The sequence below is a fragment of the Mobula birostris genome, chromosome 18 (genome assembly GCF_030028105.1).
Source record: "Mobula birostris isolate sMobBir1 chromosome 18, sMobBir1.hap1, whole genome shotgun sequence".
Lineage (NCBI taxonomy): Eukaryota > Metazoa > Chordata > Chondrichthyes > Myliobatiformes > Myliobatidae > Mobula > Mobula birostris.
The window spans coordinates 62,975,747-63,002,774 of record NC_092387.1 but is presented as its reverse complement, the minus strand read 5'-3'; the positions used below and the strand labels follow the sequence as shown (position 1 = coordinate 63,002,774).

Here is a 27,028-nt window from a genome sequence, read left to right as displayed (position 1 = left end):
TAGTGTGCTGGATTGTTTCTGGTTTTTCTCAGCATTTTCTACCTTTATCATTTTGAATTTGTTGGTCTTTATTCTGTACTTTTGATGATTTTTCAATGTTAACCACTTGGTCCTGTATTGCTACAAGGAACACTTCTGTTTCTGGGAAGAGGTCTCCCACTCTGAGCCTGGCGTCTGAAGCTTCCTTGTCAACATCTAGTCTGCTCAGATCATGGGGATGTCATCCGTGGAGGGTTATGCTCTTCCATTGGTTAAGTTTTTCTTCAAAATGATAATATCTTCATTTTTCTGGGTTGTGCTCTCATTTAAGTTTAGTAGCGTGTACTTCTTATCAGAATTGCATATGCTTGTGTGGAGTGCTGATTCCTGTTTTTGTTGATGAAGTATACCTTAGAAGTTTTATCTGACTGTTGTGTAGATTTCTAATGTCTGTTATTCCTCTTCCCTCTTCTGTCCTAGGCTGTGTTAATCTAAGTGTATTTGAATCTACATAATGTTTTTTGAAATTTGTCATTTCAGTTCTTATTTTTCTTTGTAAATTTTCTAGATCAGTTTCAGATCAAGATATTATGCTATTATTATTATTATTATTCCATAGATGCTGCCTGACCTGCTGAGTTCCTTCCCCTATTTGTTGGTGTTGCTCTGGAATTCCAGCATCTTGTGTTCTTGGTATTTACACTCTTCTGACATTCTTAAAGATAGATCAATACACTGTGGAGCCCAGTAAAGCCCATTTCCAACTCCAGGAACTTACCTGTAAAACGACAGCTGCAAACCAACTTGGACGAAGGCATCGGGGCTCATCTTTTGTCTCTTGATAAAATCTTTCCCAAGATCCCTCAACCGGTAGATGTTCAGGTCAATGTTCTCTACCAACCTAAAAAGAAGTGACATTACTAGAATCAGAGTCAGGGTGAACATCGCCGGCATACGTTGTGAGATTTGTTAACTTTGCGCAGCAGTACAATGTAATTCATAATAATAGAGAGAAAAAGAAAACTGTGAATTACAGTAAGTGTATGTATTATATTAAATAGTTAAATTAAATAACTTGTGCAAAAGAATAGAATATTAAAAAAAAAGTATTGAGGTAGTGTTTGTGGGTTCAATGTCCAGTCAGAAATCAGATGGCAGAGGGGAAGAATCTGTTCCTGAATTATTGATTGTGTGCCTTTTATCTTCTGTACCTACTTCGTGATGGTAGCAATGAGAAGAGGGCATGTCCTGGATGGTGTGGGTCCTTAATGATGGAGACTGCCCTTCTGAGTCATCACTTCTGGATACTACGGTGGGTAGTGCACATGATGGAGCTGACTAATTTTACATATCTCTGCAGCTTACTTCAATCCAATGTATGAATTGTCAGTTCCTTGAGTTGTACAAGACTTTGGTGAGGCCACATTTGGAATACTGTGTTTTGTTTTGGTCACCCTGCTATAGGAAAAATACCACTGAGGTGGAATGAGAGCTGAGGAGATTTATCAGGACATTGCTGGTACCTGAAGGACTGAGTTATCGAGAGAGGCTGGAGAATAAGGGAATGAGGGATGATGTATGAAATCCTGAGGGTCAATGCCTACTATCTTTTCCCCAGTGAGGAAATCAAGAACTAGAGGATGGAGGCTTAGAGTTAGAGGGAAGAGATTTAGTAGAAACTTGAGAAGAAACCTTTTCATCCATGGGTGGTCAGTATATGGAATGTGCTGCCTGAGGAAGTGGTTGAGGCAGAAACATTAGCAACATTTAAAAGACGCTTGGATGTGGACATGGATAGGAAAGGTTTACCAAGACATGGGACAAACATGAGTAAATGGAAATGGCTTAAATGGGAATCATAGTTAGCACGGACCAGTTGGGCTGAAGCACCCCTTTCCATGCTGTACGTCTCTATGATTAATTTGTATAAACATTTCAATTTAATGTCAAAGTTAGTAATTGTAGGAATCATCTCCAGAGTGGCAGCAGAGTGAAAAAACCAGCAGTGGTTATTCTTCTGACTCAGTTCTTGTTAAATATAATTTATAGTCTGCTGTCTACCTTTGAAGTCTCTCAGCTGCTGAGGTTAAGTATCTATGAATTTCGGCGTCGCATTTCCATCTCAGTCTTCGAGGAGAAGGCAATTCACAGAGAGAGTCCACGCGTACCAACTTCCTTGAGGTCTCTTTACTGTAAGGGGGTAGCACATAATTTCTAAAGTACTCAGAAGTAGTGATCTAAAACACAGTTCTGAATGAATGAATGACCTGGAGACACAGGTTGAACCTTATGATAAGATTAGATTTATTTGCTAAATGTACATCAAGACATCAAAACTTACAATGAATTGCACCATTAAGATAGAAACAGTGGAATTTCAGTTCATTTAAGTAAGGAATTGAATTGAGGGGCTTGATGAGGTAGATACCAATCTGTTTTCCCTTTCCAGGGAACCTAGAACTAAGAAGCATAATTTCAGAATAAGGATTTCCCAGCCTTAGATGGGCTTTGATATCTCAGACGATTTTAAACCTTTGGGGAGCTCTCTACTCCAGAGTACTGTGCTTGCCAAATTATTGAGTTTATGAATGAGTAAGAAAGGCGGAATTTAAGAGCACAAGGGGGAAAGGCAGGAAAGTGAGTATGCCATGATATGATTTGTTGTGATCCTATTGAACAGCAGAACAGGTTTGAGAGGACATAATGACTTCCCCCAGTTCGTATATCTCATCATCTCATATCCTTAAATAAACCTGCAAAGTTAGTATGTATAAAACTGCCAGATTGTTAGAAAATCCTTTTTGGAAGAAGATTTGCTTCCTTGACCTTCTCAAGTCTGTATGGATCAGGTCAAGCAAGACCTCCAAAAGCACAGTTGACTAGTAACTGTCCTCTAAATTGGGCTAGCAAGGCACCAGATTTAGGGGTAATTAAGAATGAAAGGAAAGAAAGAAAGATTATCTTTGTGTGTCACGTGTATATGAAAATGTGTTATTTGCATCAAATCAAACCAGTAAGGATTGTGCTGGGCAGCCTGCAAGTGTCAGCTCGCTTCGGGCACCAACATAATACACTCACAACTCACTAGCTCTGACCCATACGTCTGTGGGAAGTAGGAGCAAGCTGGGGCACCAGGGGGAATCATGTTCATGGGAGAGAACACACTTCTCAATTTGATTGTTGTATAATGAGACTTAGTATGAATAGCAAGGAAACAATTACGTACATGTAGCAGAGGAGATGTTCGACACATTGTATGACAGTGATTCCTTCTGCAGGAGAGTGCTCATAAACCAGACCACACAGTCCATCTTTTCCAACAATAAACTGTAGGAACAAAGGCAAATTTTGTAATTTTGTTAGTCTGGAATTTTTTCCAAAGGTTAAAAAGTCAAATGTTTATTGAAATGTCTTCTAACAAGGGTATTATGCTGCTTGTCCAGATAACATATTAAACAATAATTCGCATAGGCTTTGTTGGAAACCACTGCTTTTTTAATAATACTTTTTATAAGATTTATACTTTTTAACAAACTCCTGTATTTTTCACACTCACTGGCAAAAAGGCGTTATACCAGCTAACTAACAGTTTATCATCTTGCTCATTTTTCATTGACTTCATCATCATCATCATCATGGCTTGGCTTCGCGAACGAAGATTTAGGAAGGGGGCTGCCCACGTCTGCTGCAGGCTCGCTGGTGGCTGACGAGGCCAATACGGGACAGGCAGGCCCGGCCACAGCGGCTGCAAGGGAAATTCTGTTCTGGGTTTAGTGCTGCTGTGTCACGGTTCTTCCTCCTTCTCCTTTTGTCCTCAATGCCAGCCCTGCGTGCGTTCTCGAAGGAGGAGACAGACTGGTGAATGGTGTGTCGCCAGGCCTTGCGATCGGAGGCTAGATTAGACCACTGGTGATAGTCAATGTGGCAGGCACCAAGGGATTTCTTCAGAGAGTCCTTGTACCTCATCTTCGGTGCCCTTCTGTCACGGTGGCCAGTGGAGAGTTCGCCATACAGCACAATCTTGGGCAGGCGATGATCCTCCATCCTGGAGATGTGCCCTGCCCAGCGCAGCTGCGTCTTCAACAGCATGGCCTCGATGCTGGGACCTCCGCCTGTTCGAGGACCTCGATGTTGGTGATGAAGTCACTCCAGTGGATGTTGAGAATGGTGCGGAGGCAGTGCTGGTGGAAACACTCAAGGAGTCGTAGGTGGTGACGGTAGGTGACCCACGACTCGGAGCCATACAGGAGGGTGGTCAGTACAACGGCTCTGTACACGCTGATCTTTGTGCCTTTCTTCAAATGCTTGTTATTCCAGGCTCTTTTGTACAGCCTGCCGAATGCGCTGTTTGCCTTTGCCAGTCTGTTGTCAATCTCTTTGTTGATGTTGGCATCTGACGAAATGGTGCACCCCAGGTAGCTGAACTGGTGGACTGTCTTCAGCTCTACCTCACCAATGGTGATGTGGGGACGGTGGTAATCTTTCTGAGGTGCGGGCTGATGGAGAACTTCTGTCCTGTATCTCTTTCGCCAATTAACTTCCCGGCTCTTTACATCACCACTCCCCCTCCCAGTTTCACCTATCACTTTGTGTTTCTCCTTCCCCTCCCCCCCACAATCTTTTAATTCTACTCTTCATCTTTTTTTTCTCCAGTCCTGCTGAAGGGTCTCGGCCAAAACCGTCAACTGTACTCTTTCCCGTAGATGCTGCCTGGTCTGCTGAGCTCCTCCAGCATTTTGTGTGTGTGTTACCAGGATGTATCTCATTGTTCTGTCATGTTGGAATTGTCAGTTCAAGAGATGAAAGGAAACATGACAAAGCTTACACTGATGGCTGAACGCATTTTTAATCAATGGTGAGACTAAGCAATATTAGGTCAGTTCTGAATTTAGTTAATATATTCAATTGTCTTGTCTTGTCCATACTGGACCAACTGCTGCCGCTGGGCTATAAACGTGCAGGAACAATGTGTAGTTAAGTGCCTTGCTCAAGGACACAACACGCTGCCTCAGCTGAGGCTCGAACTCGCGACCTTCAGATCACTAGTCCAACGCCTTAACCACTTGGCCACGCGCCAACATAAGTAATTAATATGCTAAGGCCTACATAGAATAGACATGGAGAGGATATTTCCTATAGTGGGGGAGTCTAAGACCAGAGGACACAGCTCCAGAATAGGACATCTCTTTAAAACAGAGGTGAGGAGGAAATTCTTCAGCCAGAGGGTGGTGAATCTGTGGGATTTCATGAAACAGACAGTGGTGGAGGACAAGACATTGGATATATTTAAAGCAAAGGTTGGTAAGTTTATGGTTAGTAAGGGTATCAAAGATAACAGGAAGAAGGTAGGATAACCGGGGTTAAGGGGGAGAATAAATCAGCCATGATGGAATTGCAGAGCAAACTTGATGGGCCAAATTGCCTAATTCTGCTCCTATGTCTTATGGTCTTATAGTCTAACAGAGTTCCCATCATTAACAAATACAAATATTCCATCATTACTCAATATACACCAAATTTTGACTTGCATGTTAACCAGTCCTGTAAGGCAGAAATATGCCAATCTGACTAAAAACTAGGAACTCACATGATGTTATAAATTAACAGACAAATAATACTTCAGGAGCTGGAATCTGAAATGAAAATAGAAATTCTGGAAGAATTCAGCCAGTCAATCAGTATCTGTGGAAAGAGAAACCAGTTTATGTTCAAGAACTCTTTCCCACTTCGGAGGAACAGCCCTTGAACCAAAACATTAACTGGTTTCTCTTTCCATAGATGCTGCTTGACCGGTTGAGTTCTTCCAGAATGTCGTTAATTTCTTAATAAGGTGACAATCTGACCCTATTCATGTGACACAGCAGTAACTAGACTTCAGTATACAGTCAAACTTTATTTCTGTGACAAGCCCTGGACTTCATGGTACCAGACTAGTAGGTTATTTTGTTGATGCTCAAATGCATTTCGAATCCACTTTTTGAAAATATATATATGTTACTCAATAATACTTCGAAGGATTGGTAATTTTCAAAGGAAGTGGGGGACAACAGAATCAGGCAACAGAGGGGGAGTTCTGGAACCCCTTTGCTGAACACCTTCACTCTGTCTGCCACAAAAGGCAGGAACTCCCAATGGCCACTCATTTCGTTTTGACATCCTATTCCCATACCAACATGTCTGTCCATGACCTCTTTTACTGCCTCAATGAGGCCCAACTCAACTTGGAGGAGCAACAACTTATTCCGACTGGTAGCCTCCAATCTGAAGTCATAAATATAATTTCTCTAACTTCTAGTAATCACTATCCCATTCTCTTCCCCCGCATACTTTTTCCATCGCCCTTTCTGGTTATCCTCTCATCCCTTTTCTTTTCCTCTCTCCACTCTTATGACCTACCCATCACCTCCCTCTGGTTCCCCTGCTCCTTCTCTTTATTCCATAGTCCACAGTCTTCTATCAAATTCCTTCTCTTCAGTCCTTTATCCCTTGCAGATTCTTACTTCATGTAGACATGATCAAGAGGTTCAGCTGTTGTTCAGACCAAACATCAGAATATGACCGATATATGACCTAAATGACTTTGACTATCGTTGGTGCCAGACAGGGTGGTTTGAGTATCTCAGAAAGTACTACTCTCCTGGGATTTTTTACACACAACAGTTTCTAGAGTTGCAGAGAATGGTGTGAAAAGTAAATAAAAATGAGCAGTAGTTCTGTGAGCGAAAACGCCTTGTTAATGAGAGAGGTCAGAGGAGAATGGCTAGACTGGTTCAAGGTGACAGTATGTTAAGTATTCACACATTACAACAGTGGTGTGAAGAAGAGCATCTCTGAATGCATACATCGAACCTTGAAGTGGATGGGCTACAGCAGCAGAAGATTACGCCACTTTCCATTTCTATACCTAATAAATAGCAATTGAGTGTGCTTAAATATTACAGGAAGATGATTTATATAGAGAAGCACTCTCTCAGTGACACTCAATAGGTAAGGTAACTTACTGTATAACCCCCATTACCTGCATAGTTTTATCGTACCACCGATTTGCACCGTTTTTGTGCCAACCTTCGCCATGCATTATCTGCAGAGCCATACTGAGATCAGTCTGCGCAATACCACTTGGTTCATCTAAACATAGTAGAAATATGCAACGCTCAATGGCATCCAGAGAGTCTCGGTTAGCTGAATCTACAGGAGGAAGGATAGAACAAATTAACCCAGGCAGCAGATTTTCAAATGTTCATTGAAATTAATAGGGATATTAAATCACAAACTTCATGCCATTTGAATAGTTTCTTCCCTCCCAGGTTGTTAATCTGATCAACCATTCTAGTTAGCCCACCACTTTCTATCTATTACCTCTGTCACTGCATTGGACTGTAAACATTTAAAACCACTTTTTATAGTGCATTGTAAATACATGTTGGTATTTATAGTATGCATTTATGTACATTTTATTCACATCCGTATCTCAACTTCTAACTTTATTTTTTTATATAATTCTTGCCTTTTTAAAATTGTTGAATGCTGTTGTTTTTTGTTGTATGTCATGCCAACGCACCATGGCAAATTCCTAATACATGTCAGTGCATATGGCAAATAAAGTTGATCCTTGATCCTTGGAATTAATGCTACATTTTACAGAATACACTGGGACATGTCCACAGATCTGCCAAATTATCAGCTGCATATTCTGATTTCTGTCATACCGTGCATTATAAATAATCAGGTGATATGCAGTTCAGATAATGGTAGAGGAATCTGACAAGCCTTCTGAAACGTATAGGAAATGCACTCAATGGTTTGTACACCTGTTCATTAATGCAAATATCTAATCAGCCAGTCGTGTGGCAGCAACTCAGTGCATAAAAGCATGCATGGTTGTTGTTCAGACCAAACTTCTGAATGGGGAAGAAATATGATCTACTGTAAGTGGCTTTGACCGTGGAATGATTGTTGGTGCCAGATGGAGTGGTTTGAGTATCTCAGAAACTGCTGATCTCCCGGGATTTTCATGCACAACAGTCTCTAGAGTTCACAGAAAAACAAAATTTTTTAAAAAAACATCCAGTGAGTGGCGGTTCTCTAGGTGAAAATGTTTTGTTAGTGAGAGAGGTCAGAGGAGAATGACCAGACTGGTTCAAGTTGACAGGAAGGCGACGGTAACTCAAATAACCATGTGTTGCAACAGTAGTGTGCAGAAAAATATCTTTGAGTGCACAACACGTCGAACCTTAAATTGGGTGGGCTACCCTGGGTTCCATTCCTGTACCTAATAAAGTGGGCACTGTGTGTACATTCTATACAACTTCTATTGAAGAAAGACATTCATTGCAAATTTCTGCATAAAACCAGTTCATTTGACTGTAGGTGTTGATGTTCCACCACATTACAGATGTGACTGATCCTCTCTCACTTTACAACAATTATAGTTTAGGTTAATGAGTAGAAGCCAAAGTTTAAGAATTCTGAAAGAGGCACGAATATGTTTAATGCTGACAGTGTGCATTGAGATTCTGCCCCAGTTTGCACAGACTAGAGAGACTGTTCTGTTCTGTAGGAACTGGTCCAAATGTGTGGAACAACCTACGAGAGGAAGTGGTGAATGTAGCTTTAATTTCAACGATTAAGAGGTGTTTGGATAGGTACATGGATGGGAGGGGTATGGAAAGCTATGGTCCACCTGCAGGTCGATCGGACTATGTAGAATATTAGTTCGACACAGACTTGATGGCCGAAGAACCCTTTTCTGTGCTGCAGTGCTCTATGGCTCTAAATTAATTTATTTTGCAATAATACAAGAGAATATATTCTAATATCTATGACAGATGCGTTCTGCGAAGTAAAATAGTTCATCATTTCTGCTTGGTGATCAAGGTCATAACCAAATGCTACACCAGGAAGTGCTTCTTAAAATTACCCTGATAAAGACTTTGATATATTATCTGTTACAATATCACTATCATGCAGTAAGCCAGATGAATCAATTGCAGTGGCATGTAAAATTAGCTTGAATTTTATAATGAAAAAATACATTGTAAGGGAAAAAATGTAGTTCTGACCAACAAGAATTAGCTTGGTTTACACCGCTGGCCTTGTACACATAGAGAATATATTGCCCACTGGATTGCACTCTTAAAGGTAGCACATACAAAGTGCTCAAGGATCTCAACAGATCAGGAAGCATGTATGGAGGGGAATAAAGAATTGATAATTCGGGCCATGATGAAGGGACACAGCCTGAAATGTCAAATCTTTATTCCTTTCAATAGATGCTGCCTGACTTGCTGATTTCCTCCAGCATTTTGTGTGTGTTACTCTGAATTTCCGCCATCTGCAGAATCTCTATTGTCTTTTAAAGATAAATTCTGTTAGCTGGAAATTACAGTATTATAGCAACTCTATGTCATTCATGGGCATGAGTTAGAGTAAAGATCCAAACGGCAACACAAAGGAAGATTTGGTTTATACATTTAGAGTCGGTAATATACATAACGTTTTCTCAGAATGAGCAGCCTTGCAGTTATTGATCTGTTTCCAGGTTAGGAGGTGCCTAAAAATGTGGAAAATATACCGTAGGTCATTTTGGAAGTCAATAGCCTCTGTAGACTTATCCCTTCTCTATAGAAATGCATGGAGGCGAGAAATTTGTCAAAAGAGGTGACCTGTTGAGTACAAATGACCTCCAAAGAGAATGGTTAGTGATGCCATTCTTCATTCTGAGCTCCGTCATGGGAAGAGGTTACCAGATAGACACAGGAAAAGATTCAAAAAGATGCAGTCAGCACCTCCTTGAAGAAATCTGTATCCTCTTAGGGACCTCTGAAACAGGACTAGTGAAGAGGGGGCAGTCAGGATGTTATTGATTTGGGAGTACACAGAAGCCCACAATGAACAGCAGCAGAAACAAACCCAGATACTTCCAACCACCAGGCCCAACAGCATCACTTTGATTTGTTTGTGGATAAACCTGCAGTTTCTGCATTAGCCTCATTAGCAACCTCAGAATCTACATTTTAGAAATGATCCTTGATCATGACCTACTGCCAAAGAAAAGATGAATTTCTGGACTAGATACAAGGAATTTGTTAGGATGTCATTTGGATATGAAGTGCTCCAGTGGTCCAGGGATCGCCAAGGGTCTAGGTATCTCTAAGTGTCTAGGGATCTCTAAGTATCTAGGGGTCTCCAAGGCTTTAAGGATTTTAAAGGTACATGATTGTCATACTGGGAATGTAAAGTTAGAATTAGTTAGTCATGTATTATCTCGCTTCAGATTAGTTAAGAGATGATAACAAAACATTTGTACACTGTCACTTTGTTGAACCACATCTCCATAAAGCATATACAAATACACCAAGTCCTAAGTTGGACGATAGTGAAGTCAGAAGGGGACAAATCAGGTGGCAGCTAATTTACGAAGCAGGGAGCAATATTTACTTTCACATTTTGTCTTACAGCCATACTATATTTTGTACACTGAGGGAGATTGTGTGGCTCATATCCATAAGTTGGTGGTCTTTGTCTCCACCAGAAGAGAAATTAATTGAATTCTCATCTGTTTGACCCAAGAATGGATTTGTGTATGTGGTTCTCTTGGTTCCTATCAGTAGAGCTATCTCTTATAATTTACAATCTCCACAAGTACACTCAGCGGCCACTTTATTAGGTGCAGCAGTGAAACTCATTGTGGTCTTCTGCTGCGGTAACCCGTTCACTTCAAGGTTCAACATGTTGTGCATTCAGAGGTGCTCTTCCGCACACAACTGTTGTAATGCATGGTTATTTGAGTTAATGTTGCCATTCTCCTCTGACTTCTCTCATTAACAAAGTGTTTTCGCCCATGGACCTGCTGCTCACTAGATATTCTTTTGATTTTTACATCATTCTCTATTATCTCTAGAGACTGTTGTGCGTAAAAATCCCAGGAGATCGGCAATTTCTGAGATACTCAAACCAACCCGTCTGACACCAGCAATCACTTCATGATCAAATTCACTTCATTCACATTTCTTCACCATTCTGATGTTTAGTAAGAACAACACTGAACTTCTTGACTATGCCTGCGTGCACTGAGTTGCTGCTACATGATTGGCTGATCAGATTATTTGCATTAATGATCAGGTGTACAGGTGTACTGTACCTAATAAGGTGGTCACTGACTGGATCAGCCCATGTATAAGAGTGAATCTTTTGACTCACTCTTAGCCTAGGAAGCTATGGCAATATTAGGAAATTTAACATGCGTTCCTGAAGTAGAATAATCATAGTTGTGTAAATATTGGAGTGGTTTCTAGTATTAGTCTTCCAGATGTAGATAAGACATCAGATAAGAACTAGTAAACTAGAACTTGAGGTCATGGGTTAAGGGTGAAAGGTGAAGTGGGAACATGAGGAAAACTTCTTCCCTCAGAGGGCAGTGAGAGTGTGGAACAAGCTGCCAGCGCAAGTGGTGGCTGAGGTTTGATCGCAACACTTAAGGGAAATTTGGGAATGCTATGGATGGGAAGGTATGGAGGGCTATGATCCAGGTGCAGACAATGGGGCTAGAGAGAATAATAGTTCAGCACCAACTAGATTGACCAAAGGGCCTGTTTCTGTGGTATAGTGTTCTATGACTCTAAATTAATTAACTTTGCAATAATACAAGGGAATGCATCTCATTTCTATGACAGGTGTGCCCTTATCTTCACTGCAAGGAGAATTAATTGATAATATCTACTTGCATCTCATTTCTATGACAGGTGTGTCCTTATCTTCACTGCAAGGAGAATTAATTGATCATAACCAAATGTTAGGAAGAGCGTCATAAAAATATGCTAATAAAGACATTAATATATTGTGTTATCTATGTTACAATATCAATATAACACAATACACCTGATGAATCTATTGCAGTGGTGTGTAAAGTTAGATTGAATTTTATAATGTTAAAATATATTGTAAGGGGAAAATGCTAAGCTCCTCCAGCAATTTGTGCGTGTTACTCTGAATTTCCACATCTGCAGAATCTCTAATGTCTCTTAAAACTAACTTCTGTTCACTGAAGATTGGATCTGTTCCATTCATAGGTATGAGTTAGAGTAAGGATACAAACAGCAACACAAAGGAAGATTTAGTTTATACATTCAGAGTCAGTTATATACATCATGTTTTCTCAGAACAAGCACGCTCGCTGTTATTGGCCTGTTTCCAGGTTGAAAGGTTCATAAAAATGTTAAATATATATTATAGGTCACTTTGGAAGTCAATAACCACTGTAGGTGTAGCCCTAAGACAATAACCTCTACAGAAATGTATGGCAGTGATAAATATGTCAACTGATATGTTTACTAGAGGTGTCCTGTTGAGTCCAAATGAACTCCAAAGAGAATGGTTAATGATGCCACACTCTTTATTCTGAGCTCTGTCATGGGAGATTACCAGATAGACACAGAAAAAGATTAAAGTATGCGCTCAAAGCCTCTTTGAAGAAATCTATAGCCTCTTGGGAACATCTAAACCATGACTATTCAGACTAGAGTAGGGACATTCAGGATGTTATTGAAAGCCTCAAGATCATGATTTGGGAGTACATGGAAGCCTACAGTGAACAGTGAACAAACCTCGTCACTTCTAATCAATTTCCCATTAGCTACCTTTGGAAAAGTCTGGTTCCCATATTAACCACCTCAGAAACTACATACTAGAATGGATACATATACATACAAGTTTACTACATAAACTATATACTACATACAAGTCATCTTTGATCCTGAAGAATTGCCTAAGAAGAGATGAATTGGTGGACTAGGTCAAAGGAATTTGTTCTGAGGTCAGTGGATACGAAGTGTTCCAGGGATCTAGGGATATCCAGGGACCTAGTGGTTTCCAAGGGTCTAGAGATCTCCAGCGTTCTGGAGATGACGTGTTGTGCATTCAGAGATTATCTTCTGCACACCACTGTTATAACATAGTCATACTTACTTGATCCCAGGGGAAATTGGTTTTCACTACAGTTGCACCATAAATAATTAAATAATAATAAAACCATAAATAATTAAATAGTAATATGTAAATTATGCCAGGAAATAAATCCAGGACCAGCCTATTGGCTCAGGGTGTCTGACTCTCCAAGGGAGGAGTTGTGAAGTTTGATGGCCACAGGCAGGAATGACTTCCTATGACGCTCTGTGTTGCATCTCAGTGGAATGAGCCTCTGGCTGAATGTACTCCTGTGCCCAACCAGTACATTATGTAGTGGATGGGAGACATTGTCCAAGATGGCATGTAACTTGGACAGCATTCTCTTTTCAGACACCACCGTGAGAGAGTCCAGTTCCATCCCCACAACATCACTGGCCTTACGAATGAGTTTGTTGATTCTGTTGGTGTCTGCTGCCATCAGCCTGCTGCCCCAGCACACAACAGCAAACATGATGGCACTGGCCACCACAGACTCATAGAACATTCTCAGCATCATCCGGCAGATGTTAAAGGACCTCAGTCTCCTCAGGAAATAGAGACAAATGATTATTTAAGTTACTGTTGTCTAGGACCTCTCTCATTAGCAAGGCATTTTCACCCACAAAACTGCCACTCACTGGATGTTTTGGGGTTCTTTTTTACATCATTCTATGTAAACTCTATAGCAAGGGTTCCAAACCTGGGGCCCACCAACCCCTTGGGTTAATGGTAAGGCTCCATAGCATAACAAAAGTTGGGAACTCTGCTTTAGAGATCATTTTGTTTGAAAATCCTAGGAGACCAGCAGTTTCTGAGATACTCAAATCAACCCACCTGGAACTGACAATCATTCCATGGTCAAAGTCACTGAGGTCACACTTCTTCCCCATTCTGATGTTTATTCTGAACAAGAACTGAACCTCTTGACCTGCCTGTACGCTTTCATGCATTGAATTACTGCAATATGATTGGCTAATTAGATATTTGCATTAACAAGCAGCGTGCAAGTGTACCTAATAAAGCAGCCACTGAATATATATTTTATAGGGCAAGTAGTCATTTTATTGAGTCCTATACAAATTTTCCATTGTGTGAATTCTCAGCAGAGCAGCCAAGGACAATTGGATTTTGAAGAATGGTGCAATTAGAATGAACTCAATAATTGTTCTTCTGAGACCTTATTTGAATTGTAGAAGGCGGCATCCCAGGAAACAAATGCAAAGCTAACCAAATATTTTGCATTAATGAAAAACAGAAATATGTATTTGCCTAGCTGGTGTTGTGTTACAGAATGATTCTTCATGCATGCTTGTAACTAACCTCTCAAAACCACTTTCCTTGCCTCTGCCCATTTGGGCCTGTCATCTGCTGTCAGCAGTCCAATGGGAGCTGCCCTTTCTTCCTCATTCTCTGCCACTTTCACGATCTTTCTCAACTGGGTGAAAAAGTCACTTTCGTTCAAACGCCTGAAGTTTATGACAACCTCCAAAACAAAGAACTGGGACAAAACAAAAAAAAATGGCAGTCAGGTTTAATGCAATTCTGTATGGAGTCAGTACAAAATCAAGTTCAAACTTATTGCCTTTCAACCATATACATATACACGGCCAAACGAAAGAGTGTTCCTCCAGACCAAGGTACACAACACAGTACATGTAACTAGCCTCATAGCTTTACATGGGTTGACCCTGTCTAGGGACTTCCTCACATCAGCTACAGCCAGACGGAGTACTTGCTCCTTGGGGGAGGAGGGGCCTTCCTCACTGGCGCATCGGTCTGTACCTCAAACCATGCGTAAAAGACATTCAGCCTATCAGGAAGCGAGGCCTCACTGTCGTTGGTGTGCAGGGTGGACTTGTAGTCCACTATGGTCTGAATGCTCTGCTACATGCACCTCGTGTCTCTGCCGTTAAAGAAATGGCTGTATATTTTCTGTGAATAACCATGTTTTTCCTTCCTGATGGCATAGGAAAGCACGGCTCTTTCTGACCTGGGAGCCGTCTTATTGAGAAGCTTGAATTACGTATAAGGACCACTTTATATTTTAACAAGGAGCAGTTCTATTATTTTGTACTTTATTGAAAAAAATCAATTGTTATCCATCAAGAAAGATAAAATACTCAGAAATTATCATCTGAGAACTCTTCCCCTCCAGCTAAGACCACTTCACAGTCAATTTCCAACTTGGCTTTTAACTCCACATTTGCTGGTGCAAACGGAATTCTTACCTGGTTTCGGCAAGCCACAATGACATGCTCCGTTTCAGGCATTCCATTGCTTTTCTGGTCTACCAGTGTGTCTTTTTGTTGGCCTGGGAGACGGTAAGATGAGAAAAGCCGGTAGTATTGTTCCATGCACAAGGCATGTCCTGCTAATTGACCACGGGCAAAATCAATGGGTAAGGCACGGCTGGAAAACAAGGTGAGAAAATTAATGCTTAATAATCAAGTTACTCTTCAACTCATCTTCTTTTAAGTTATATTTTGTCTGATTTGGCAGCTGGTATAGGCAGACCCTGTGTGATTCAGTAAAAAATCAGAATCCAGTTTCACATCACCGTTATGTGTCGTGAAATTTTTTATCTTTAGAACAGCAGTACAATGCAATGCATAATAATGGAGAAAATTATGTGTGTGTGTGTGTGTGTGTGTGTGTGTATTTAATAATTAAATTAAACAAGCAGTGCAAAATAGAAATAAAAAAGTAGTGATGAATCTTTCATGGGTTCAATGTCCATTTGGAAATCGGATGGCAAAGGGGAGGAACTATTCCTGAATCATTAAGTGTGTACCTTCAGCATCCTGTACCTCCTCCCTAATGGCTCCCTAATGGTAGCACTGAGAACAGGCAAGACCTGGGTGATGGGGGACCTTAATGATGTCCCTGAAGATGTGCTGGATACTACAGAGGCTAGTGCCCATGATAGAGCTGACTAAGTTTACAAATCTCTGCAGCTTATTTCAATCCTGTGCAGTAGCACCCCCCCTCCCCCGTCATACCTGTACTTAAGATTATACAAACTCCATATTAGGCATCCGTTAGTCTCATGAAACCATGGATTTGCGCCTTGGAAGGTTTCCAGGGCATAGGCCTGGGCAAAGTTGTATGGAAGACCGGCAGTTGTCCGTGCTGCAAGCTCCCCTCTCTATGCCACTGATGTCGTCCAAGGGACCCATACAGCTTGGCACTGGTGCCATCGCAGAGCAATGTGTGGTTAAGTGCCTTGCTCAAGGACGCACACACACTGCCTCAGCCAAGGCTCGAACTAGCGACCTTCAAATCACTAGACGAACACCTTAACCACTTGGCCACACACCAACACAAACTCCATAAAAATTATACCTAACTCATTCCTTCAAGTGCTGATGGAAGGTTTTGATCAGAAACATCAAAAATGCCTTTACTCCCACAGATGCTGGTTGACCTGCTGAATTCCTCCAACAGATTGTTTGTTGGTCCAGATTCCAGTATTTGCATTCTCCTGCCTCTCTGCTATTACATGGAGTGTTTGTTTACAACTTTTTCTTTAAAGGTGAAAAAAAAACATTGACTAATGTTTGGGCATTAGGTCCAAACAACACTTGTGTTCTACAGAGCAGTCATCCTTCCTGCACTGCCAGATAGAGTAGGTAGACAGTATAGATATAGTAGATAGACAGCATCTTTTTCCCAGGATTGAAAAGATGGTATGCATTTAAGCTGAGAGGGGGTAATTTCAAAGGAGATGTGATGGACATGTAAGTCACGGGGTGGTGGTAGAGGTAGATACATTAGGGACTTTTAAAAGATGTTTAGATTGGGATATGAATGTGAGGAAAATGGAAGGATATGAATATTGTGTCGGCAGATGAGATTAGTTTAGTTGGCCATTTGATTACTAATCTAATTGATACAGCACAACATTGTGGGCTGAAGGGCCTGTTCCTGTGATGTACTGTTCTATATTCTATTATTGTATGGAGCTGAATCATGGGCCACATACAGAAGGCACATGGAAGCCCTGGAACAATAAACAACAAAGATCTTACAAAGGATTTGGAGGACTAGCTGTAAGGACAGACACATACTGGAAGCGGCCAACATGAACATCACCTCCATCACGGTAAACCAACACCAACACCAACTCCGATGGAGAGGTCATGTTATCCAGATCCAAACAGATCCTTTGCTCCTTGTTGAAGGAAGGTCAGTGAGCCCCTGGAGGGCAAAGGAAAGGCTTCAAAGATAACATCAAAATCAGCCTGAAGAAATTCAACATTCCATCTAAAAACTGGCAAGACATTGCACTCAGTAGGTACACAGGGATGGAGTCTGTTCAAGAGAGAGCTGCGCTACACGAGAACGACCTGGGCTGTGCCACAGAGAACAAGTGGCTGCTGCAACACGAGAAACAAGACAACCAAAAGACCCAATCACTAACCACAACCAGCACTTACTCTTGCCGGTGCTGCACCAGAACTTGTGGATCCCAGATTAGCCTCTACAGCCACCTGAGGACTCTACAAAAGACAACCGCTTAGGAGAACATCACACTCGACTCGAGTGATTGCACTACTAACCCTACTCACCAATGTCCTTATCAAATGATAATGAAAAACTAAACTTCTGATGTTTTGAAATTCATAAGCAACAAAAAATAAATTAAAACATTCACAACAATTAGAAGCATTAACTTCTTTAAGTCCTGCAGTGTTATTGAACTAATACATTTTCTTCTCCGCAGACACTGGGTTATTTCCAGCACTTTTGAATATAACTTCAATTATTCATCTTTCTCGATTTCAACTACATTATTTTAGTCCCTACTTTTCTTGCTAGCCCTTGCAACTCTGTTGGCTTCAAGTCCTCAACTTACAATGAGAAGAAACAAAAATCAGGGCATTCACTCTCATTTTAATGGAGTCTCTCTCCACATCTTAGAACACCATCACCTCTCCCCGCCCTCCCCATGTTCCAGCTGTATACCCCTCCTGCAACCCCCAACATTTAAACATGATGTCTGACATCTAATATACCGGTTATTTTTGTTCATTTAGAAATTGACTGGCACTACACTGACAGCTTTGATTTTGATTTCCCAACAGAGGAAAGATAAAAATGCCCCACATATTTCAGAAATTATTGTCAGATCAAAAGCAGAAATTACTGAGAACCTGGAATGAGCTGCCAGACAAAGTGGGTGAAGCAGGTAAAATTGCAACTTTTAAAAGGTATGTAGATAGATACACACAACTCTGAACTGAGTCGACGACCTATGGACTCACTTTCAAGGACTCTACAACTCATGCTCTCAGTATTATTTAAGTATTTATTATTATTATTATTATTATCATTATTATTATTTTATTCTCACAGGTTGTCTCTTTGGCACATTGGTTGCTTGTCAGTCTCTCTGTGTAGTTTTTCATTGATCCTACGCTGTTTCTTTGTTCTACTGTGAATGCCTTCAAGAAAGTGAATCTCAGGGTAGCATATGGTGGCATATACACCTTTTGATAATACATTTACATTGAACGTTGGACTTTGATCATGGAAGTGAAAGGAGGAGCTTGGAGAGTCATGGGCCAAATGTGGGCAACTGGGAGGATGCTATGGTCGGCATGGATGAGTTGGGCCGAAGGGCCTGTTTCCATAGACTCTATAAATTTATGACTCTATATTGAGATAATACATCTTAGACAGTGAATATACTTCACAAAATAACCTTGGGTTTGTTAGTGAGACAAAAACGCAGGAAAGATGGTAGTGTAGCAGTTGGCGCGACATTATTGCAGCTCAAGGCTTTCCAGGGTTCAGAGTTCAATTCTGCCGCCATCTATAAGGAGTCTGTACATCCTCCCCATGGAATGTGTGGATTTTATCCTGGTGCTTTGGGTTCCTTCCACAATCCAAAGGCATACTGGGTACGTTAATTGGTCATTGTAAATTGTCCTGTGATTACAGAGAAAGTTCGAACAAGTTGGGTCTTTATTCTTTGGAACATAGAAGGTTGAGGGGGGACTTGATTGAGGTATTTAAAATTATGAGGGGGATAGATAGAGTTGACATGGATAGGCTTTTTCCATTGAGAGTGGGGGAGATTCAAACAAGAGGACATGAGTTGAGAGTTAAAGGGCAAAAGTTTAGGGGTAACATGAGGGGGAACTTCTTTACTCAGAGAGTGGTAGCTGTGTGGAACGAGCTTCCAGCAGAAGTGGTTGAGGCAGGTTCAATGTTGTCGTTTAAAGTTAAATTGGATAGATATATGGACAGGAAAGGAATGGAGGGTTATGGGGTGAGTGCAGATCGGTGGGACTAGATGAGAGTAAGAGTTCAGCACAGACTAGAAGGGCCGAGATGGCCTGTTTCCGTGCTGTAATTGTTATATGGTTATATGATTAGATTAGGGTTAAATGGGGTTGTTGGGTGCTGGAGTGGCCTGGCTCAAAGGGCCAGATTGGCCTACTCAGTGCCATATCTCTAAATAAAAATAAATCAAATTACTTTAAAATATACAATTGTAAGTCTCGCTCACTGTTAATTACTTACGCATCCAACATGACTTTGTAATCCAGTATTCCACAAATGAGACGTGCAGCAAACCTGTAAAGGGAAATAAACTGTTAATACAGGCACTATTGGAAAGCAAAAACTCCAAAAGCTATATGTATAATTTTTACCTGTGGTTACATTTCAATACAATTACATGTAGCTGAAAATTTACTGTACATTTGATTAACTAGGCGGTACAGCAGCATAGTAGTTAGCACATAGGCCGCATCGGTTCAATTCTCACCACTACCCATAAGAACATTCTCCCCGTGACCATGTGGGTTTCCTCCCACAGTCCAAAGACATACCTGTTGGTACGTTAATTGGTTATTGTGAAAATGCCCCACGATTAGGCTAGGATTAAATTGGAGGATTGCTGGGCAGCACAGCTCGAAGGGTCAGAAGGGCCTACTTTGTGCTGTGCCTCAATAAAAAAAGTTAAATAATACCAACAAAAAATGGCAGCAATACTTTGCAGTTTCATCAATGAAAAATGCCTAAGTTTTGTTTGTATAAGCTTATCCGTTTAGACATAGCTCATCAAAGCATCCCAATGAAAAGATGAATTAAATGGGCCCTGGGCCCCTCTTGAGTAATGTTATGTAACAGTAATAAACGCATTGCAGGCAACTACAGTATACTTGGCTTAATGCGCAAAGTCTTTGAGGATAGGTATTCAGAAGTAACTCTGCCCTCTAACAACAATATCCATGGGAACAAGTGAGCACAACAAAGCAATAGTAACAAGATGCGCATGATCAGGGACACGGTGCTTGAAATGATGGCAAGAATTCCGGCATCATCTGTAAGGACTTTGTACGTTCTCCCTGTGAACTGCATGGGTTTTCCTCCAAGTGTTCCAGTTTCCTTCCACAGACTAGTCAGTTGGTTAACTGGTCATTGTAACTCGTCCTGTGATTAGGCTAGCATGAAATAAGTGGGTTGCTGGTGGTGCAGCTCATTGGGGTGAAAGAGCCGGTTCTGCACTATATCTCTAAATAGATGACTAAATACAGTACTGTACAAAAGTCTTAGGCACATATATAGCTAAGGTGCCTAAGACTTGCACAGTACTGTATTTGAAAACGTCAAGCTGAAAGCAAGTTTGTAAATCTGGCAGGAACTAAGGATATTGAGAATGGTGAGAGTGGGGTACTGCGGGAGGAATGTGGAGCATTTGGCAGAGAAAGAGTGCCAGGACAGGAGGGTGGTGAAGGTGCAGTCACAGCCAGCTCTGAGACACCAGGCAAGGTCATATGATTCCAAACAACTGGTTTATTGATCATTATAGATTGTCTTTCTGGTGTTTCCCTCTTCCTTCCCATTTTCCCAACCAGGATTTAACTCTCCCTGCCCCATTCCCAATCTCAGTCCCCAACAGAAAACCATATCAGAATCAGGTTTATCTTCACTCACATGTCATGAAATTAGTTTATTACTTGCAGTAGCAGTACAGTGCAATGGATAAAATTACTACAGTACTGTGCAAACGTCTTTGGCATCCTAGCTATATATATGCGCCTAAGACCTTTGCACAATACTGTAAATAAATAATCACAGCATAATACTTCTGGGTTGCCTCGTTTATTTTAGACTGAATTCCTAAAAGCAAAGTTAGCTTGAAGCAAAGACTTATTTTATTCATTTATGAGCTGCACTACTCAGCAGCCCATCTATTTAATGCTAGCTCAGGACAATTTACAATGACCAATTAACCTACTAACCGGTACGCCTTTGGACTGTGGAAGGAAACTGGAGCACTCGGAGGAAACACACGCAGTCACTGGAAGGATGTAGAAGCTTCTTGCAGACCACGCTGGAATTGAAATCCGAACTCTGATGCATTACGCTAACCGCTACACCACCATGTTATCGCCATGCATTTTACAACAGAATGTATTCCTGTTGTGCTGCATGAAGATTTGTACCTGAGCTGATCAGCCTCATCCTGAAAGTTCTGACGAGGGAAGACCATTCCGGGGCTGGAGTTTACTGGAAGTGCAACTGGATTGCATAGATACATATTATCCAACCACCAATCATAAATCTTGGGAAGGGAAGAGAAGGAAAAGCAACTTATTGTAACTGCTAACAAACTTTTTACAGAACAATTTATTGTCTAACTTATTCAGTGGTTTCAATTTCAATTTTATAGAAAATTGAATGTTTCATCAATACAGATCATTCAAAGGGTTCAGCAAATACCACCAAAGGAAAATTAGTATTTACTTTATTCTATCATTAAGTTTGTACATTGAGATTCTGCAGACACTGGAAATCCAGCGTAACACACACAAAATATGGAGCAACTCAGCAGGTCAGGCAGTATCTATAGAGCGGAAAAAAAAGTCATCATTTCAGGCCAAGACTCTTCATCAGGATTCCCCATCAAATCAAATTATGTTTAATTATCACTCAAATCATGTGTAGATACAGCTGAATAAGACAGCATTCCTGAGTCAGAAACAGGTTTAATATCATTGGCATACGTCGTGAAATTTGTTCTTTTGTGGCAGCAGTACATTGCAATATATAATAATAAAAACTTTAAATTACAATAAGAAGTATACTTTAAAAATTAAATGAAATAAGTAGTGCAAAAGGGAGAGAAAAAATACTGTAGTAGTGTATATGGGATCAGTATCCATTCAGAAATTTGATGGTAGATGGGAAGAAGCTGTTCTTGAAACATTGAGTGTGTGTCTTCAGGCTCCTGTACCTCCTCCTTGATGGTAGCAATGAGAAGAATGGGGGTCCTTAATAATGAATGCCGCCTTTTTGTGTCCTCACTTTTTGAAAGTGTCCTGGATGCTGGGGAGGCTATTCCCATGAAGGAGCTGGCTGAGTTTACAAATTTCTGCAGCTTTCTCTGATCCTGTGCATTTGCCCCTCCATACCGAACGGTGATTCAACCAATCAGAATGCTCCCCACAGTACATCTGTAGAAATTGTGAGTGTCTTTGGTGACATACTAAGTCTCCTCAAACTCCTAATGAAATACAGCCACTGTCGTACCTTGCTTGTAACTGCATTAATATGTTGGGCCCAGGATAAATCCTTGGAGATGCTGGCACCCAGGAACTTGAAACTGCTCACCCTTTCTACCTCTGATCCCTCATGAAAGGTCTTGGCCTGAAACATCAGCTCCTCATTCCTGTTGCCTGACCTGTTGAGTTCATCCAGCAATTTGCATGTGTCAGTCAAAATTTGCCTCACTGGAGAATTAGTCTCTTGATGCTTACTGATTCAAATAACTAAGAGCCTTATTGTAAATACCATTGCATGTGTCGTGATTTTTTTTTCAGAAACAAACTTGTATTGAACAGGGAATGCAAAATGCAGCCTTCCAGAATCCATTGAGATATAGTATACTAGATTCTCTCTGCAAACTGTAAATAGTGGTGGAAGATTAAAAATGAAAGCAGTAATAACAGAAACAAAAGGAATGCAGCAAGAATAACACACCTAACATGCTTGCTCCAATATGAGTAACATCATGATTGGTCTTTTACCAAGCACCACTTCCTTGCATTCACAACATATCCCTTGATTATCTTCATATCCAAGAGTCTATCAATCTATCTCTTGTACATATTCATATTCCAAGCTTATGCAGTTCTATTGGGTGGAGTATTACAAAGATTCATTGCCTGTTAACACATTTCTAAATTGGCAAGCCATATTTCAAGAGTCTGACATCCTGATCGTGACACCAAGCCAAAGAACAATTCATGAACGCGAGATTCTGCAGATGCTGGAAATCCAGATTAACACTCACAAACTGCTAAAGGAACTCTGCAGGTCAGGCAGCATCTGTGAAGAGGAATAACAGTCGATGTTTTGGGCTGAAATGCCAATTATTATATTCCCCTCCATAGATGCCGCCTGATCTACTGAGTTCATCTAGCATTTTGTATGTGTTGCAAGTGAAAAATCATCTGGTTCACTGCGATAATAATCTCCATAAGAATTTTGTATATTTCAATGAGATCACCTCTCAGTCTTCTGAACACAAGACAGTATAGGCCAAGTCTACTTGATTTCCCCTCATAGACCCATGCCCATTTCCAACAATCAGCTGCAGAGACAAAACAAGATGGTTTAAATGAAGAAATGAAATGATGATGAAGGCATTGCTTAGCTTCTGGAGGACAGTGCAGTGGACACAGGACCTTCCCCTTCACTGGGATTCACAGCAATGCAGAGGCCTCAATATCAAGATATTGCAGCCTATATATGAATTATTTGGATGAAAATGTATATGAGTTGATGAAAATGTTTGTATATGTACAAACTTGGAGGAGTTGCAGAGAGGGAGAAAGTTTGTCAAAAGAATGTAGACCAGCTGGAAATGTGGGCAGAAAATTGGCAGATGGAACTAGATCTGGGAAAATTTGTGCGATGTTGCACTTTGGGAGGTCAAATGCAAGAGAAAAGCATATAGTAATGGCAGGTAAAGTATGTCAGGAACATTGATGTACAGAAGGATGCTAGGGTGAATTTCCATAGCTCCCTGAAAGTTACCACATGAATATCAGGGTGGTAAAGAAGATGCACTTTTTTCACTCCTTCTGACACTCCCTTTAATAGAGCAACTTCGTGCGCAGTTTTCCAAGTACAGTCCAAACTAGATCCCATATAGGCACATTGCAAAAATTAATTTTCTTTGTAACATTTTCCTTGCAGACTGTGTCTGGATGGCCTTTTGGGTAGTATAGCAAGACACCTTGAGTTCCATACATGCTTCTAATTGCTAGTGAAGTTTTGTTATTACCCAGTTAACTTTGCTTTCTTTTCGCTTCATCAAATGTTCCTGCAAAAGTTCTCCGACCCCACCGCGGGCCCCAAACCTTTCTACAATGGCTTTGGTGGTTCTGTATTGGTCCTCCGTCACCAGGTGTTTCATACAGTCTAGGTAGGTGTCCAATGTGACCTGTAGAGGAGGGAGAGGATACTTGGGCAACACCTACAAGATACAGAAAAGTGAAATTGATTTTAACAACCGTCATTGATTAAGAAGCAGTTGAACAGTCAAAAAAGATCAAACTGTAGGGGTCTCATTGGCTGGTAGATATTTCATTGCAAAACAGTGTATATACAGTCAGTAGCCACTTAATTAGGTAAAAGACTGGAACCCAGTGTGGTCTTCAGCTGCTGTAGCCCGTCTGCTTAAAGACTCAATGTGTTGTGCATTCAGAGTTGCTCGGCTGCACACTATTGTTGTAACACATGGTTATTTGAGTTCCTGTTGCCTTCCTGTCAACTTGAACTACTCTGGCCATTCTCCTCTGACCTTTCTTGTTATCAAGGCATTTTCGCCCACAGAACTCCCACTTGCTGGATTTACAGATAATTGTGTAAATTCCAGAGACTATTGTGGTGAAACCCCAGTGATACTCAAACCACCCCATCTGGCACCAACAATCATTCCATAGACAAAATCACCTAGATCATATTTCTTCCCCATTCTGATGTTTGTTCTGAATGACTGAATGCCTTGACCATGTCTGCATGCTGTTATGCATTGAGTTGTTGACACATAATTGGTTATTTAGTTACGTGCATTAATAATTAGGTGTACTGGTTTTTGCAAACTTACTTTGCAAACTGTTTTTGCATTTTGATAAATATTTCACCAACATTTATAATTTGTGTGATTATGATAGGGCATAATCTGAGCATCATTTGAGTTTATTTCCAGTTGGTGAAAGGTATTGTATGTTTAAAAATCTGTTCCTACATTTTTGAACAAAACCACGTTTTATTTGAACCTAAGCCCCATAAGTAAATGCCTAGATTATCATTCTAGCTCAGTATGATTTATTAGGATTACGGCAAAGCAAGCATACTGCTCTCTCCACATAGGTGACACTCTCTTAGGTGTTGGAGAACTGTCAGTGAGCCTGTTAAACGGGCACAAATAAAAGAAGAAAACAAATTATTTAGCCAGTGCAAAATTCATTCACAATGTACCAGTAGATAAATTAGTCACATGGTATAATTCCTAAAGGGAACACGCACCCAAAATCACAGATCACACAGGTTTCACTTTCTATGGTGGAGTTATCGATACAACAAAGAAACACGCCCTTGGGAATACCGCTTCCGCGCAAGCCTAATAGGTCATAGGAGCAGATTTAAACCTTTCAGCCCATCAAGTCTACTCCACCATTCAACCATTAACCCTCTCAATCCTATTCTCCTGCCTTGTCCTCTTAACCTGTGACAGCCTTACTAATCGAGTATTACTTACTAATAAGTAATCACTCTTACGTATCAACCTCCGCTTTAAATATACTGAATGACTTGGCCTCCACTGCTGTGTGCAATGAATTCCACAGATTCACCACGCTCTGGCTAAAAATTATTCCTCCTCATCTCTGGTCTAAATGGATGTCCATCTATTCTGAGGCTGTGCCCTTTGGTCCTGGACTCCCCCACTGGGGGCAACGTCCTCTCCGCGTCCACTCTATCACTCATCCACACTACTTTTTCTCATTCCTCTCAACCCCATTTACAGTGGCCAGTTAGGGGTATGGGAGGAAACTGGAACACTTCGAGGAAATCCACGTGGTCAGAAGGTGAACGTGAAAACTTCCGCGCATAGTGCCCCGCGGGAAGATCGAACTCGGCTCTCTGTCTGTTACGCATTGACTCTACCAGCTGCGCCACTGCATGTAGTGCTTACTAAATTATCACTTAGAGCTATTGATGTGTAAGTGTGTGTGTGTGTGTGTGTGTGTGTGTGTGTGTGTGTGTGTGTGTGTGTGTGGGCAGTTCCTACAATAGCCATACACTACACAAAAACAATTAGATTACCGCATCTCACCAATCCTGTCCCATGTTGATAAAGCTAAACTAATAGACGTGATCAGACACCAGGTCCAGTTTAAGTTAGACACGCCATTCAGGAAGCATTTGATTATCAAATTTCAGAGTTAGACTATAAAACTTCCACACATGAAAGCAGAATAAGAACAGCCACCTGCATGTCAGCATTCGAACTATCAGTGTGTATAAAAGTGAATAAAAGTCGTACATAGCTGTTCCTGAGAGCTCTCGGTCGGACCGGACCCTGATTGGGTTTACGCGGGGCTATCATGGCTTTGTCACGATCTCACGTAATCTGGACGAATGGCGGACCCACAGCGCACAGGTGTAAAAATAAACCCCCTGGATGAAAGAGATAATGTAAGAAGGCAAGCTTTGCCCTTTATCAATAAATAAATGCTTCGCAGTTCTTTATAACCTTTCGCTTTATATTCTATAACATTTATCCAAAGTCCCATTATAATTTTACACTGTTAACCACTTATCCAAGAAATCACAGTTCAAAGTAAATTTATTATCAATATGCATTTTCTAGCGGACACCCACAGTAAATTAAGTACAGTAGAATCCAAGGAAACCCTTAAGTAAAAGAGGCAGGGTCCCTGAAAATGCGTCTATAGGCCGTGTAAATATAATCTACTGTCCGTAATTAACCTAATCTTAACACTAAAATGAAAATGTCACTTTCCTCCCAGCCTCAAGCTCTTACCTGTAACTTAACATATACGAAAACGGAAAGCAT

The 27,028-nt window shown here is 40.9% G+C and overlaps 1 protein-coding gene across 1 annotated transcript in view; it reads right to left on the bottom strand.

Moving 5' to 3' along the window:
• Window positions 1-27,028, bottom strand: part of chata (choline O-acetyltransferase a) — a 54,720-nt gene extending 27,692 nt beyond the window's left edge. The window contains exons 1-10 of the mRNA XM_072282083.1: window positions 26,996-27,028; window positions 24,230-24,421; window positions 21,384-21,502; window positions 19,453-19,506; window positions 15,153-15,333; window positions 14,245-14,422; window positions 6,998-7,167; window positions 3,206-3,306; window positions 2,041-2,169; window positions 758-880 (exon numbers count right to left, since the gene is read on the bottom strand). Coding sequence (XP_072138184.1) covers window positions 758-880; window positions 2,041-2,169; window positions 3,206-3,306; window positions 6,998-7,167; window positions 14,245-14,422; window positions 15,153-15,333; window positions 19,453-19,506; window positions 21,384-21,502; window positions 24,230-24,421; window positions 26,996-27,028 — 1,280 coding nt within the window. The remainder of the gene's footprint in view (window positions 1-757; window positions 881-2,040; window positions 2,170-3,205; window positions 3,307-6,997; window positions 7,168-14,244; window positions 14,423-15,152; window positions 15,334-19,452; window positions 19,507-21,383; window positions 21,503-24,229; window positions 24,422-26,995) is intronic.